Below are 16,118 nucleotides of genomic sequence, written 5' to 3' on the forward strand. Positions count from 1 at the left end.
AATTAAAGTGAACCTCAAGTAGCTGAAAGAAAATTCCTGAGAAAAACTATCCATAGAACAGCAATTTTTGTATTTATTTTGGAAGTGAGTTAGGGCTAGTTGACTACAGTTGATCACTTTGTGCACATAAGGTCTACATTTAGCAGATTGTGTACAAAAGGACAGGATTGTCCATTTATACATTTCTCTCAGTATGTCTGTTCCGTCGGGCATCAAACCCATGACCTTGGTCATCAGCACCTTGCTTTACATGACTATTGTAACTATAGCAGGTTTAGAAAGTTTGCTTTGTGGGGCTTCCGGTTTGGAACATGTAGGAGCAAGACGTGCGAATGAGAGTCTCCTGATAATCTGATCACATTTACCTTAAAACTCCTGCTTTAATTCAATTTTGCGTCAAGTTAACGGTTTTTATAACATATAATTTTCATTTGTCATCTTTTTTTTTTCTTTTACTACCGGAACATGCCGTCTACTCAGAAGAACAAAGACTCAGAAACTAAAAGGTCTACACTAAGTAGCAAGGTAGCTAGCATGGCGACTGCTGCTAGCACTGATGACCTTGCCATGATGTTGGCTAAAGAAATGGTAAAGCAACGCGAATATTTCAAAGAGGACATGGCCGAATTGATTGAATCGTCTCTGGCGCCTATCCAGGCATCTATAGCGACTTTTCATGAAACTATGGACACACTGGGAAAACGAGTAACTTCGGTGGAGATAACCACAGGCGACAACTTTGAAGCCCTGGCTAAAGCTGAGAAAGCCATCACTGACCTACAAGCTATGAATGCTACGTTGGTTGACCGCATGGAGGATATGGAGAACCGATCAAGGAGGGCGAATCTTCGCATTATAAATGTGCCAGAGGCTAGCGATACCAAAGACATGGTGACACACGTCTCCACACTTCTGAAGGACGTCATGGGGAGCCAATTTAATACATTGCCTGAACTGGACCGTGCGCATAGGATTCTGATACCGAAGCCTAAAAATGGCCAGCCACCTAGACCCATCATTGTCGCCTTCCACAGGTATCAAGACCGCGAGCGAGCTCTGCGTTGGGCAAGGCAAAACAACGTAGTGTACCAGGGAAATACACTGAGATTTTACCCTGACCTTAGTGCTGGGCTCTCCAGGAAACGCGCTGCCTTCAAGAACGTCAAGGGGGCTCTCTATCAGAAGGGAATCCAATTCAGGCTTCTCTACCCTGCGCGCCTACGAGTGACCTATGGAGAGGAAACTTTGATGTTCGAGACGCCAGCCGATGCCGAAGCCTTCTACTCCCAACGAGTGCAGGGGAGCTAGGACCAGCACAACATCCATCTAGCCACACCGGGTAAACTGTTGCCTAATGCCTAATAACTGTGAGACTGTTCATACGGACTGGATTTATGGTTTCAGTAAGGCATGTTCCAGTGGACTGTGGAAAGGTGAATTTCCCTTTCCACCGTGAACAGTAACATGGACTAATTAACTCTCGTTGCCCAGCAAAAGCGGGAGAAAGAGACGGTACTCCCATTGACCCGCAGGAGCGGGAGAGAGAGAGAGACATTGCACGCGCACACACACACACACACACACACACGCATAGCCATGTCTGTCGCTAGCTACCCATACCATGCAGCTGTGGGCATGATGGGCTGTGAGAGTTTGGCGCGAGTTCGGATGTGAACGCCATTGTTTGTTTGCAATGCCATTGCTTGTTTGCAACGCGGTATAACCGCAATATGAACGGAAAGTATAATTCACCATTGTCACTGTTCACCTGTTTATTATCATTACATCCATTATCATGGCATATCACCTTTACTCTCTGTTTCAGCATACAACCCCGGTTAATACATCCATACAGACATACTCACAATCACTCCCGTACTGCTGTTTGTTTGCGGAAGCGCGCGCCGCTAAGGAGTGGTATTTCTCCACGTCCCACAGGGAAGGGAGATGGTAATTGCCATGAGGGGTGTTTGATGTGATGTTTGTTATGTATGTTTGTTAATATCATGGGTGGTATGTGTAAAAGGTGTAAATATGGTAAATGTATTGTTATGGGAACATTGGTAAGCTTGGTGGTGGATTAATGTCTTTGTTAATGTAATATATGATGTGAATTATAGGACTAATGCAGGGAGGGTTACCCCACTTAGATGGTTCGATCCGATTGGAGCTTATTGGTCCAATCTAGCCTAATGGGGAGCATTATGAAAGCCTGCCTCATTCCTTTGGAAGGGGTGGGTGTGAGGAGTGCTTACTGGATGGAAGGTGAAGTACATGCGAGTTGAAATGCTGTTGGAATACTTTGTGAATACGGTTATTTTGCAGTTAAAACTAGTAAGCTAGTTGCGAGTACGGTTTAAGTACTGATTTATGTTTGTTTGTTTTTGTACATATGTTTGGTGTTGGAGCCAATAAATACAAATATATATATTTTTCTACAAGAACTGTCATCCCGTGCCCCGTGGTTTGTTCCTCTCCACCACTATCTCTAGTCGCCACATCCCCATAACGTGGGGTGACCGAGCGGTCCCTCACATGGACTATGGTATGTTAAGTTTTCATGATCAAAAAAATTGTAAATGTAGCCGTTTGGAAACGTAGGAGTTTTTTTTTTTTTTTTTTTTTTTTTTTTTTCCCAACATTCAGGAGCTCTGACGAGCAAGACGATAGAGAGTGAAAGTGTGTTGTCGGAAGCATCTAGATAAGGGGGGATTCCTGCGTGCTGCTAGTTTAGCAGAGATAGGAGGGTTTGGGTATGTTGGGGGTAGCTGGGTAGACTGGACAGGGGTTCTTTTTTAATGTGAATTTTGTGGACTTTATCTTATTTCACCGCAGACTTTTATTTTGTTTGAGAGAGGCATGACGCGCATTTTTTGTTTAGAACCGGACATGAATACTGCTTGTAATTCTGAAAAGGGTAGCTATGGCTGATAGTTCGAAGGCTACTAGTGGGGGGTCGGCTGTCAAATTCATATCGTGGAATGTTAAAGGGCTTAATGGCCCCGTTAAAAGAGGTAGAATATTTTCTCATCTTAGGAATCTGAAAACGGATATTGCATTTCTCCAGGAGACACACTTGCGTAACAGATCAACTACGTTTAAAAAAGCAGTGGGTGGGACAAATATTTCATTCTAGCTTTAATACCAGAGCAAGAGGTACAGCAATTATAATACATAAAAGAATTCAGTTTATTCCATCTAACTGTATATCTGATCCACAGGGCCGTTATGTCATAGTTTCTGGGCAACTTTTTCATGTACCAGTTTTATTGGTGAATCTGTATGCTCCTAATTGGGATGATGCAGGATTTGTTCAGAGGCTTGTATGTCAGTTACCGGACTTTAATGATCATATGTTGATTCTAGGGGGAGATTTTAATTGTGTTATGGATCCAAGCCTGGACAGGTCAAACCCTAAAGTACATACACTCTCTAAAATGGCAAGTCAATTTTCAGAATTTTTTGGCCATGCGGCATGTGTGGACCCTTGGCGCTATTTAAATCCGGGTGGTAAAGCATTTTCTTTTTTTTCCCATGTGCACCATTCATATTCTAGAATTGATTACTTTTTTATTGATAAAAAAATTTTGAGCTCCTTAGAAAAGGTAGAATATTCGGCAATTGTAGAATCAGACCATGCCCCCATATTAATGGATCTTTTTTTCTCAACCACACTGGTCGCCCTCAGTGGCGATTTAACAACGCACTGCTGTCAGATACAATGTTTTGCAATCTCACCTCTATAGCCATCAACACTTTTCTAGAAACAAACACATCACCCTCTGTATCACCATCATTGCTTTGGGAAACTCTTAAAGCTTATCTCAGGGGAGAAATAATAGCTTACTCCTCTCATCGCAACAGAGAAAGGAAGAGACAAAAGCAAAAGTTAATTAAAGATATATCTGAGGTGGACTGTAGGTATTCCACGTCTCCTAATCCATCCCTTTATAAAGAGAGAATTGAACTACAAACCCAGTACAATTTAATCTCTACCTCTGAAACAGAACGACTCATTATGAGGTCACGGGGGTCACACTATGAGCACGGGGAAAAAGCAGGGCGACTTCTAGCACATCAACTTAAATTTAAATCAGCATCACAGATTATATCACAAATAGAAGAGACAACTGGGGAAATCACAACAGACCCTCTAAAAATAAATGATGCCTTTAAAAAATATTATTTTGATTTATACAGTTCAGAGTCACTTAAGGATACATCACTATTTCAAAACTTTTTTAAAAACTTAGAAGTCCCTACCCTGTCTTCTGACCAAAGACAACATCTAAACGAGCCACTGGAGCTTGAAAAGGTTAAGTATGCCATCTCTGCCATGCAGAGCGGGAAGGTTTGTGGGCCGGATGGCTTTTCCATAGACTTTTATAAAAAGTTCTCTGATCAATTAGCTCCTCTGCTATTGGATATGTTCAACCACTCATGGTCACAGGGAAGATTGCCAGACTCCCTTAATGAAGCATCCATAATACTTTTGCTGAAGCCGGGTAGGGATGCATCCAAATGTGGCTCATACCGACCAGTGTCACTTTTAAACACTGATATTAAAATACTCTCAAAATTATTGGCTACAAGATTGGAGACACCCTTACCAGGTTTATTATCAACCGACCAAACAGGTTTTGTTAAGGGACGGCATTTATTTTCTAATATAAGGCGCCTTATGAATGTGTTGTATGGTCCCTCATCTAATGTTTCCCCAGAAGTTGTGGTTTCATTGGATGCAGAGAAAGCTTTTGACCGGGTGGAGTGGGATTTTCTCTTTTTTGTTTTGAAGAAATTTGGCTTTGGTGAAGCTTTTATCCGGTGGATCCAACTTCTGTATTTTTCCCCTCAAGCTGCAGTAATCACTAATCAAATGCGCTCCCAAAGTTTTCCTCTGTCTAGAGGTACCAGACAGGGTTGCCCATTGAGTCCCCTATTATTCACTCTAGCAATAGAGCCACTCTCCCTTTTCTTGAAGTCAACACCCTCAATGCAGGGTATTAGAAGGTGGGGATCAGAAGTTAAGCTATCCTTGTATGCAGATGATATGTTGCTTTACATATCAGATCCACTGCAGTGTATCAATAAAATAATTTCAGTACTACACTCTTTTGGAAAGGTTTCAGGATACAGACTCAACTTATCAAAAAGTGAATGTTTACCAGTAAATAAATTAGCAATGCAAATCCCAGACCAGGCCCTGCCATTTCATATCTCAAGATCAGGTTTTAAATATTTGGGCATTAACATAACTTCTTCATTTAAAAACCTCTTTGATGGAAACTTTGCCCCACTCATTGCTAAGCTTGAATCGGATTTGCGGAGATGGGATGTTTTACATCTGACCTTGGCAGGCAGAGTAAATTGTGTTAAAATGAAGATTTTGCCAAGATTTCTATTTTTATTTCAATGTGTTCCTATTTATTTAACAAAATCATTTTTCTGCCAAATTGACAAACTGATTTCAGGATTCATATGGAGCGGTAAGAACCCCAGAATTTGTAAAGAGTTCCTCCAACGTCCAAGAACAGGAGGGGGATTGGCACTGCCAAACTTTAGAGGTTACTATTGGGCAGCAAATGTCCACAAAATAACACACTGGATGCAATCCCCAGGTACGGACTGGTGTGAGCTGGAGGGCAGGTCATGCATGTCATCCTCCCTACAAGCTCTGGCTTCATCTAATCTTCCCATTAAGATCTCACAATTTACATCCAATCCAGTGGTCATTTCCACTTTCAAAATATGGTCTCAATTGAGGAGACACACTAATTTAAAGGACACTCTCTTGATTCAGACCCCACTGTGTAACAATCACAACTTTATACCAGCCAAACTAGATAAAACCTTTGTTGTGTGGCAGAGAAAAGGGATTACAAAGTTCAGTGATCTTTATGTGGATAGAATCTTTTCCAGTTTCAATGATTTGCGTTCTAAATATGACCTCCATCACACTGACCTGTTTCGCTACTTTCAGGCCCGTCAGTTTGCTAAGTGCCATAGTCCACAGTTTCCTAACCTCCCTGAAAGGTCCCTTGCAGATTCACTTTTGGCAATTCCTTTTTGGTTGAAGGGTTTTACAGCGCATTCTTACTCACTGATTTTGTCAATGGATAGTGTCAAGTTGGACAAGATCAAAACTAGTTGGGAGAAGGAACTTGAGACTGTAAACCCTGAGGACATTTGGACTGAAGCTCAGAACATAGTGAACAAAAGCACCTCCTGTGCAAGACTAGGTCTAATCCAATTTAAGGTTTTACATCGCCTTCACTGGAGCAGAGCTAAGATATCTTCCTTCTATCCAGATGTGGATGGCAATTGTGTTAGATGCCATGTTGGGGTTGCAGATTTGACACATATGTTCTGGTCATGTCAAAAGCTAGCAGGATACTGGTCTATTATTTTTGATGTGTTGTCTGAAATTCTTGGAACAACTGTACCACCTTGTGCGTTGATTGCTATATTTGGTGTACCAAATGTGGAAACAAGCATGACCAAAGATCAGCTCAACATCATAGCATTTGTATCTTTGCTGGCACGAAGGCAGATCTTACTCCATTGGAAATCAGACATCCCACCCAGTGCAGCGCAATGGCTGAAAGATGTAATGTTATTTTTACATTTGGAGAAGATTAAATTTACAATTAGAGGCTCTGACAAATTCCAGGCAGTCTGGGGACCTCTATTGACATACTTTAGTGGTCTTCAGGGACTCCCCAACACACTGAGTGATTAAGTCCAGAAGTCTACGTGGTCCGTAGGCTTGGGTCCACACTATACTGTTCAGCCCACTTAGCTTGGTTATAGTGTTTTGCCGGGTACCGACATGTTTGAGCTCTTAAGTCATGCAGTTTCTAATAGAAAGTCTGTCTTTATTTGTGTTTTAACTTTAAACAGGTGTATCAAAGACACCTAAACTGTCCAGGTGGTTGTTTTCTGTTATGGTGATTTCTTTATGTCCAGCAAGGGTGGGGGGAGGGGGGGGTTCTTCTATGTAAAAAAGGAAAACTCATGTATATGTGGATAAATACCTGTCTGAAATTTATACTTTTCAATAAAAATATATATAAAAAAAAAGAAAGTTTGCTTTGTGTACTTGCCCTCAACAACTTTCCTCAATGAAAGTACCAATATAGTAGTGTTGTAATTAGTGCTGTCAGTTTAACGCGTTATTAACGGCGTTAACGCAAACCCATTTTAACGCCATTCATTTTTTTATCGCGAGATTAACGCAAATTGTTTTTTTTGGCCTCGCAAACTGTGTAGTAGGCTTGATAGGTGAAAATTCACCCTAGTTACCTCAGGACTCCGGAGCTGCATATAAGTATATTTATTAGACAAACAACAATTGCAATCGGGCTCACTCCCAGCACAAGGCTGAAAGTGAAGCCATGACAAACACATCGCACAAGGTTTATATAGACAGAAGTTGAGCGTTCAGCAGGGATAACCACTTGGTGGATTTCTGATGTCCGAGGCAAGGATGGAAGGTTTGCAAGGTCGGAAGAAGCACAGTTCGACCCTTCTTATCACTTCTGGTCTAAACAGCTCATATGCAGACTAAGTGGCACCTAATATTCTAAATTACACACACAAACAGAAAAGCCATTTCATAATCACATGATTCATACATTCTTAAGTAATTAACAGTGTTTGGAAATTATCTCCATCAAGGCTAACGTTACGGTTTGAGTGAATGGTGAGCGCGATACGGCGAAATGGATCATAAAAAGCTTCTGAATGGAAAGTTTACTTTTAAAAGTTGTGTTGTGCAAAAGAAGCAAGCTTCACTGTTGTCTGAAAATGTCAACAGGCAGCTGGCTGAAAGCATAGAAGTAGTAGGCTTACCTTTTATTGGTAACCTAACTGTTACGGTTCAATGTTTCTGAAATAAGAGGCCTGACTGCTATGTTCCCAGCAAACTTGAAAAAAAGAAAATATTAAGCCATGGTTTAACTGCACTATAGGCTGAGTCCTTGTTTACCTGAAATGTGCACTTTATAATTTTATACCGCCCTGCTTGGCAATATTGGTTTTCAATAAAATAAAACATTTGCATAAAGCAAGCCAATCAACTTTTCCATGTTGATAAGGGCATTCAAATAAAAATAAAATGATGGAAAAAATAAACGAAGGGACATTTAGAATAGATAAAAATTTGCGATTAATCGCGATAAATTTTGAGTTAACTATGACATAAAAGCGATTAATCGCGATTAAATATTTTAATCGTTTGACAGCACTAGTTGTAATGCAGGTTCTCAGGCAGAAAAAAAAATCTCCAAATCCACAATATATGAAGTCAGTCAATAGATCTAAGACAAGTGGAACATTTGCCCACTGGTATTACATTCAAGCAAAACTGAAAATTACCTCAGATTGGAAATTGTTTCATTAGACTAAATTAATGCCAAAGGGCTGGACATGCTTCAGTTAAATTGAGAAAACATACACTTTATTATACAAACTCATTAATATCATTTACACTTCGTTCAGTCATGCAACTGAAATCATAGAAAACCCAACGTCCAAGACTATTCTGGAATCCTCTTCTGAATATTGAGTCCCAGTACCATGACCCGCTGTTTAAAACCTGGAAAAGTTAGATACATTTAAATACATCACTCCAGTTGAAAAGCATATATTCAGGTCAATACATCCGATTTAAGCATAATATTCCATCAAATCTGTAGATCACCGTCAGTATTTACCCTTAAGGCTTCTTGCCATTCTGTGTGGACACGTTTCTTCATCACAACAGCTACATACCTCATCATTCCCATTAGCACTGATCCACCTGAGCAAGCAGAAGGGTGTTAAGGAGCGCATACACACGCACGCGCAAACACACCTCTAACTCATCGGAACCTACCGGTCCATTTCCCTGGAGAAATGACAGGCCTTATGCATGCTGTCAGCCATGTTGGAGTGCAATACTGCCATGAGGGTACATCTTATGTACAGCTGGGGAAACAAAAGTAGATCACTAGTTATGATAAAGCAGTTTAGATGGACCACTAATGAACTACATGTATAGGTGGAATGTATAAGCGGCCAGGTGTGTCTCTGGACCTATGATATAATCTAAGGAACAATAAGATGGGGCAGTTCTTACTGGCATTTCTAACCCTAGTACATTTTTAGGGCAAGAGAAATTAGTGCATTAAAGCCTTAAAAAAAGCCGATATGTAGCTAATGAACAGGAACATTGTGACCCATATTTGGAGTCTAATTAGGTTTTGAAACATTAACTACTCAAAGCATTCTAGCAGGGAGGAGAGTCATGCTAACCGAATTCTGGCTGACGCCAGCAAACCTAAAGGTCTCCAGCTGAAATCTGAGTGTGCCATTTTGTGTTGTGGGCATGAAGCGAGAACGGGATCCAGCCAGCTTCGAGTCAGACAGACACCTGCATTAGCAATGGAGGAGCATTAGAAAGATGCCCCAAGTGCCCATTTCTGGGGGACCCATGCATTTCATCAGGTCCTGTCCACATAAATCAAAATTGTTCTGAAATATGGTTGCAACATTTGCGTAACACTGAAATAGGTTGATGGGCCAACATACTGCACTGCCAGCTACATCTACATGTTCAAATAACCAACTAAGGTGATTTACACAAAAACAACAAGACAGAATTGACATTCAAGGTTCCAAATGGACTTTTATTTTACAAATTACTGTTTGAATGAATGTGAAATGCTGATTTTAACTCCACTTACCCATGCTTTTCAATGAGAAAATAGGCAGGTTCAGCCATAGTGCCTGGACTTGGAAAAGCCACGCATTCCTTCACAAATATATGATGGGGCTGGTGAACTGAGGCCTCAATGTTCATGACATCCCCAAGGAAGTACTTGCCCGAAGCCCTCTCAGACATCCAGTCATCTGCAGGAGTGTGTTAAAACATGACAAAGCCTTAAGTTGGGGTGAAATGGTCACAAGACCACCCTTACCTCCCCTACCTTAACATGCAACCTGTATCTGAACACTTTTCAATTATGAAAACCAACAATAACAAAAATGATGAAGTACGGGGGAAAAAAATAATCCAACAGACCATTCATGAGCCTCAAGGAAAAGTCCAGAGTAGCTTCAGTTGCCCTGGTGTAGTGGAAGGGTATCCAGGTGGGCATTACAGCATTGCTGCTCACATTATGCAATCTGGGAGAGGAGGGGGGAAGCAAGTCATTACCTCAGTGAAAACTCAAATGAAGCCAACCACAATCTGGAAATGTAGTTCCCCTCTGCTCTTACCTCTGGTATTGACATGAAATATTGACCACAGCACCATTTGATCTTACTATAGGGGAGTCCTCAGTGGATGTCGGGGTGTAGGACAGGGCAAATGTGTAAACTAGCAGGTTGTCAGTAACCTGAAATGGGGAATAAAACCCATGTTAGGCACAGAAAGCTAACATCTCTGGGAAACCATATGCAGACAGACACCACAATACCTTCACGGTGCTTCCACATTTGTGCAACTCCGTCTCAAACAGCAACATCTCAGAGGAAGCGTTTTGGCCTGTCGGAGCACAGCCACCAAGCGTGACGTCAGACGAACCAATCAGGCGTCCCGTCCCAAAGAAATCCATCTTCACCTGTAGGTGGAGTAGGCTCTCACCGCAGTGAACGATGACGGACTGTGGGGCTTCCGGCTCTTTAATGATAACTGGGTCACTCTTCATTGGAACTGTTGGAGACTGGGGAGTTTGCTCTGGCACAGCAGGGCTCTGTGGAACCTGTGGCATCTTCATAGTTTCAGGCTCAATAGTCAAAGGCTCAGTAGTTGGAGTCTCAGTGACTTGGGGAGTTTCAGTCATTTTCGGCTCTGGACTCTGAACAGGCGCAGTTCTTTTGGACCTCAGGATGTTAGGTTTATAAGACACCCAACTAGCACTCACACGAGGATGTGGATCTTGGTGCTGGGGTTCATGCCAGGCTTCAACCCCTTGCCAGTCAGACACAAGCATCTTCGGGCCATTTAGCTTATGTGCTTGAGCAGGTGGCGGTTTGGGGTTCTCGACCAGAAACTGCAGCGTCTTCCACCGGTGTTCAGCCATCTCACCAGGCAGAGTGCTCACCGGGGATTTGTGTGTCTGCTTGCTCTTCTGATGCTCCTGCTCTCCTGGGTACTTAGCCACACTATGCACTGACTGATGCATCTCCTGATCCCATGAGCTTCTTCTCCAGGAGAACTGAGCAGAGTCAGAAATGCAACAAGCACATACTAGCGCTATGACACAGGCTACACCACCAGAAGAGACCATTGTGACACCTGTGGTTTGTACAAGGTCCACACTTGCTGTCTCTTGCAGATTGCGCATGGTTCTTTTATGCTCTAAGCCCTTGGGGCGGGCCCTCAGATGGGAGTCTGCTCGTTTTACACCTGCTCCAAATTTAAAATCATCACGTCATGGCGAGGTAATAATTGAATCAGCGTTGCCCTCTGCTGGCCTGAGTAAAGAAGTGCCTCATTAAGATGAAGGGTTGCATGGAGCACATTTAGTGAACGTTTCAACTTCACTTGTTTCACTTGTACAGTGTTGTGTATGAACGAGTTCAAAAGAACGCGTTCATTTTTATGAGAACGATGAACTGAACGCAACTTAATGACAAATAATGAATTTGAACGGTGAACACGTTCATATTATCGGAGGTCTAGCTAAAACGTTACCGAATGTTTCCCTGCTCCTAAGGAGAGACACTGTCTAAATCGAATGCTTGCACCATGTTGTTGCTCAGTGCCCGTAAAATGTCTGCGATGTAGCCTAACCTAAACCAACTAACTCGACTTCGCACTACGTTACCCATGATTCATCGCACACACATGTTGACCAAACAAGCTACGTATTCCAAGACAACAGCTCTTGGTCTCATATAAAAATGACAAGTGAAAAGCAGAGACGAGGACTCAGTGACTACATCCGATGCACCTTATTATTATTTGCGGGATTTTTACACACTGTCTGATAAAGATTCCGACAGTAAAAATCTCCCCTCCTTTCTGTGCAAATCGTGTCCTCGTGCGCTGAAAACATTTATTTTAGGAATTGATACATATGAAGTACAGTTTAAGGCAAGGGGTAGTGATGGATAAAGTTTTCTTTAAAAAAACAAGTTAAGTCTTTCATTCTCACTTTCCATCTTACAACTATGAAATGAACTGAACTATGAACTAGTTCAGAATGTAAATGGTGAACTATGAACGTGAACTATTCATGTTGTGAACTTGCACAACACTGCACTTGTAATAGTTTATTCCACTGAATTCAAAGCTGAAGCCACCATTAACACTAACTGTTGTTTCATTAATATCTGAATATGTTATTTCTTCATTGTTAGTCTACCTGTCTATGTGCAAACAAGCGTTTGGGACAACGTTTAAATTAGTTTCTGATTGGAGATAAGAATCAGGTGAGATCTGAAGTTTTTCCTCAGTCCCTCCATAGCTCCACTGACAACTCCACATTAACACTAATCAGTGGAAACACCTGATACGTTTCAGCAAATCTCATTAGGAGGAAGAACCTCGAAAAAAAGACATGTGCTAGGGATGTGCTCAAATGTGTGTTATATATGTCCCTAGTGGAAAGTGATCTAGACATTCTACATGGACACACTTTGTAAAAGCACCCAAAGACCCAAATTCCAGTAAATGGTTTTATATTCAAACGTCATAAAGAAAATGGTACTGATTACACATCTCTTTTGCAGGTTAGGTAAAGTGTTTTCTACTTTTGTGCCTTGGGATGTACAGCACTCCATGTTATGCAGCTTCAAGTGAAACACCTCTTATTGAATGTATCATAGATCATTGAACATGTTTTTACGACTGGAACAGAAGTGATTCATAATCACTCAAAGCCTGAAATATTATTAGTTAGTCTACTCCCATCATGTATGTTTAAAAGCTACCACAAGCAAAAAAACATTACTTGTATGATCTAGAAAATACTTGTTGTTGATATTCATACTCTAGAGGGCACTAGGACTCCATATGCAATGATTGGATAAGTTTGATTTCATTCCACAATAAACTGTCCGTAACTACAACACAGGGGAACTATATTCATACCATCATGTAGGTTCAGTGTTGTGAATATTATTATTGATGTCATGTGTTTAGATTGACAACAATGCAATTATCTAAAGGGGGAGATGCCAATTGAATAATGATAGAATGGATAAAGTTTTGCTTTGTCTATGTCGAAAGTCATATATTTTTTACATGTTACATTTATCACATATTTTCTGCATGAATATGGTTTGTGTTTGTTTTGTGGGTCTACAGTGTTATTGAAATGGTGAAGGCAGGGTTGGGTTGTGTGACCATGGATGTTGTGTATGTCTCTATAACCATGGATACTGCAGACTGGTGTGTGTGAGTCCACACGTACATCAATCCTCAGAGGCCTCAACATCTCTGTCGAGAATAGGGTCCCTGACCGTGGGGACTTCCTGTGTGACAAACTTTAGCAAAGACGAGTACAGACACAGACACAGACACACACACACGCACACACACACACACACACACGCACACACACGCACACGCACACGCGCGCACACATGTACATACCACAATGACTTATCGCGACAAAAGAAAATTCCTTCTATTGAACCATGCTATATGAAGGTGCATCCATTTGCAATGATATTTGCAACTCAAATCCATTTGTAAATAATGGCTCAGGACACCACGGGGCCATATTAAAACACTCTCACACACAGTAATGACAAACTAAGACCTTAAGCTGATATGGTCATATCTGTAATGTTGCTGCTCCCAGTCTGTTCATTCTGCTTGGAATACATTTACATGAGCTGAAGCATTGCAATGCATGCGAGTTGTTAATGGACGGATCTGTAGGGGGAGGGAAAGAGGAGAACAAGTAGGAAGAAGAGAGGGAGTGAGAGAGAGAGAGAGAGAAAGAGAAAGAGAGTCATTCAGTCCATCTGAACAAACACAGAGGGTGAGGTGAGCAGCGTGCAGAATGTCTCTCATCCATGTTCCACTCTTCTCTCTCCACAGGCAGTGCTGCTTGACAGGGTAACTTGCAACAAAGCCTGCTGGGAGAAAAAACAGAGAATTCTGGGAACGTGTGAGTCCCCGACAATCTTTTTTCATTTTTTTTTTTTCAAATAAACAGTTGCCAAGCTTTGAAGTTGTGCCGCCTTGCTGAAGTCTTTACACACCTTTGTGGGTTTGTCCAAGTGTGTGTGTGTGAGTGTGTGTATGTGTGTTTACATAACACTTACTGTAGATGCAATCATCAGTCCCACCTGTGAGACTATTTTCAACCCACTGAAGTTTTTTGAACCACAGTTCAAACAAATAAGTGTTTTGGCACAGTGGATGTGGGGATGAACTAGAAAGAGTGTCTAAGTTAATTGCGAAGAGTATCTGATCTTCCAGTTTATTTGGCACAAAGAAGTTGCTTGTTGCTGTTGCTGCTGTTGTTTTGTGTGTGTGTGTGTGTGTGTGTGTGTGTGTGTGTGTGTGTGTGTGTGTGTGTGTGTGTGTGTGTGTGTGTGCCTGTTTAATATGTTTGTACATGCTCCATTGGTTCTCTTCAACTGCACTTGAAGTTTAACTGATAAAAGTACTGGCCTCTTAGCCCAAATTAACTGGCGTCCAGCAAAAATGAGCAGAAATGTGTGTGTGTGAGTGTGTGTGTGTGTGCCCAAAGTTACGAGTCTGTATTTTTCTTGTTTGCATGATGTGTTAATTACTTTCTCAAGTGACCTATGAACGTATCACAGTTATCCATGGACATGTGTGTAATACTAAGTGTATGTGTATGATACTGAGTTAACATTTCTTCCTCCCCCTCCAGAGCGGAGGGGGAGGAAGAAAAATGGGTTTCCTGTGACGAAGAGCTGTGACAGGAGTGTGTGTGTGTGTGTGTGTGTGTGTGTGTGTGTGTGTGTGTGTGTGTGTGTGTCAGTGCTTCCAAAACACACACACACATGCAGGATGATCTAGAGGACTGCACCCTTTCTACAGAGATCTCTCCTTGCCCTGCTTGTCATTCATCAGAATCACTCTCTCTGTCTGTCTTTTCCTTTCATTCAGTAAACTCATATTCTCTCCCTCTCATCTTCCAGCGTTCCTTCTCTCGGCTCCAACCCACACACACACACACACACACACACACACACACACTCACAGACACACATTTTAGATTGTTTGTGTATTGTCTGTTGTCTTGAAGGCCTGCCCAGACCTAGAATCATAACCGCAAAGACAGCTAGCTATTCAACTTGTACCAGTTTGCCATGTGTCCGTGATGAGCAAATATTGCTGTCCTATAATTAGCGGTGCTCTGCACGCGGGCACCAGCTGTAATATCACGATCAAACATCTGCGTGGAGAAACGAGACGGCACTTCGATCCGTGGCCCCCCTGTTATGTAAGAAGGAGATTCCAAGAGGATTTAGATCCAGGACAGGAGAGCCCCAGAGATTTGGTCAAGCCTTGAAGCATGGAATCAGATTCCACTATTAACTCACTACTGAAGCCGTTAGATGCTTGTGATATATTCTGGGTATGTTCTTCAGTGATGTTTGATGGAATTTTTGGAGCATAAAACGAATATCCAGTGAAAATAAATACTGTGGACCATATGAGGAGGACATCTTCAGTTGCATGGGGCTTTGACCTCTGCAATGACATTGAATAGACTCCTCTAATTACTAATGATGGCTATCAAGCACATTTGGAGAGATAGAGAGACCTCAATACTCTTTGATCCCCTTATTGTTTTGTTTCCTCCCCTCCAATCTTGTTAACATACAGGAGATAACCAAAGACTTGAGGTTATAAACAGTGAGCTCAATTCTATAAACAAATCACACAGGATGCATAAATTATTTTTGTATTACTTTAGCCATGCATGACATGAACATTTTTCAAACAAGACCTATTTCATGAAAATATAATTTTTCTTATGGCTTCGTTTCTTGTACAAGACCTATTTCATGAAAATATCATTTTTCTTATGGCTTCGTTTCTCGTACAAGACTTATTTCATGAAAATATCATTTTTCTTTTACTGAGACCAAAGAAAACCTTTGTGTGAACAATGATGGGGGAGTGGTCAAGGGTTTGA

The 16,118-nt window shown here is 41.6% G+C and overlaps 2 protein-coding genes across 3 annotated transcripts; one reads left to right on the forward strand and one right to left on the reverse strand.

Annotated features, from left to right (window-relative positions):
- Positions 1–205: 205 nt before the first annotated feature.
- On the forward strand, positions 206–2,607 carry LOC122133561. 2 transcript variants are annotated; one of them, XM_042710015.1, is made up of 2 exons: positions 206–2,304; positions 2,443–2,607. In XM_042710015.1, the coding sequence occupies exon 1, from the start codon at positions 466–468 to the stop codon at positions 1,306–1,308; it is 843 nt and encodes a 280-aa protein (XP_042565949.1). In that variant the 5' UTR covers positions 206–465; the 3' UTR covers positions 1,309–2,304; positions 2,443–2,607. The 2 variants fall into 2 exon arrangements, with proteins under 2 accessions (XP_042565949.1, XP_042565948.1); XM_042710014.1 differs by having other exon boundaries at positions 206–2,265.
- A 5,829-nt stretch (positions 2,608–8,436) lies between these two features.
- Positions 8,437–11,323, reverse strand: LOC116217880 (zona pellucida sperm-binding protein 3-like). The gene is made up of 8 exons (XM_031582816.1): positions 10,461–11,323; positions 10,261–10,379; positions 10,064–10,167; positions 9,726–9,891; positions 9,295–9,412; positions 8,876–8,967; positions 8,715–8,800; positions 8,437–8,596 (listed from the first exon to the last, which is right to left on the reverse strand). Exons 1-8 carry the CDS (start codon positions 11,271–11,273, stop codon positions 8,538–8,540), a joined length of 1,557 nt encoding a protein of 518 aa, XP_031438676.1. The 5' UTR covers positions 11,274–11,323; the 3' UTR covers positions 8,437–8,537.
- Between the last annotated feature and the right edge of the window lie 4,795 nt (positions 11,324–16,118).

This window comes from Clupea harengus, chromosome 16 (assembly GCF_900700415.2).
Source record: "Clupea harengus chromosome 16, Ch_v2.0.2, whole genome shotgun sequence".
Taxonomy (NCBI): domain Eukaryota; kingdom Metazoa; phylum Chordata; class Actinopteri; order Clupeiformes; family Clupeidae; genus Clupea; species Clupea harengus.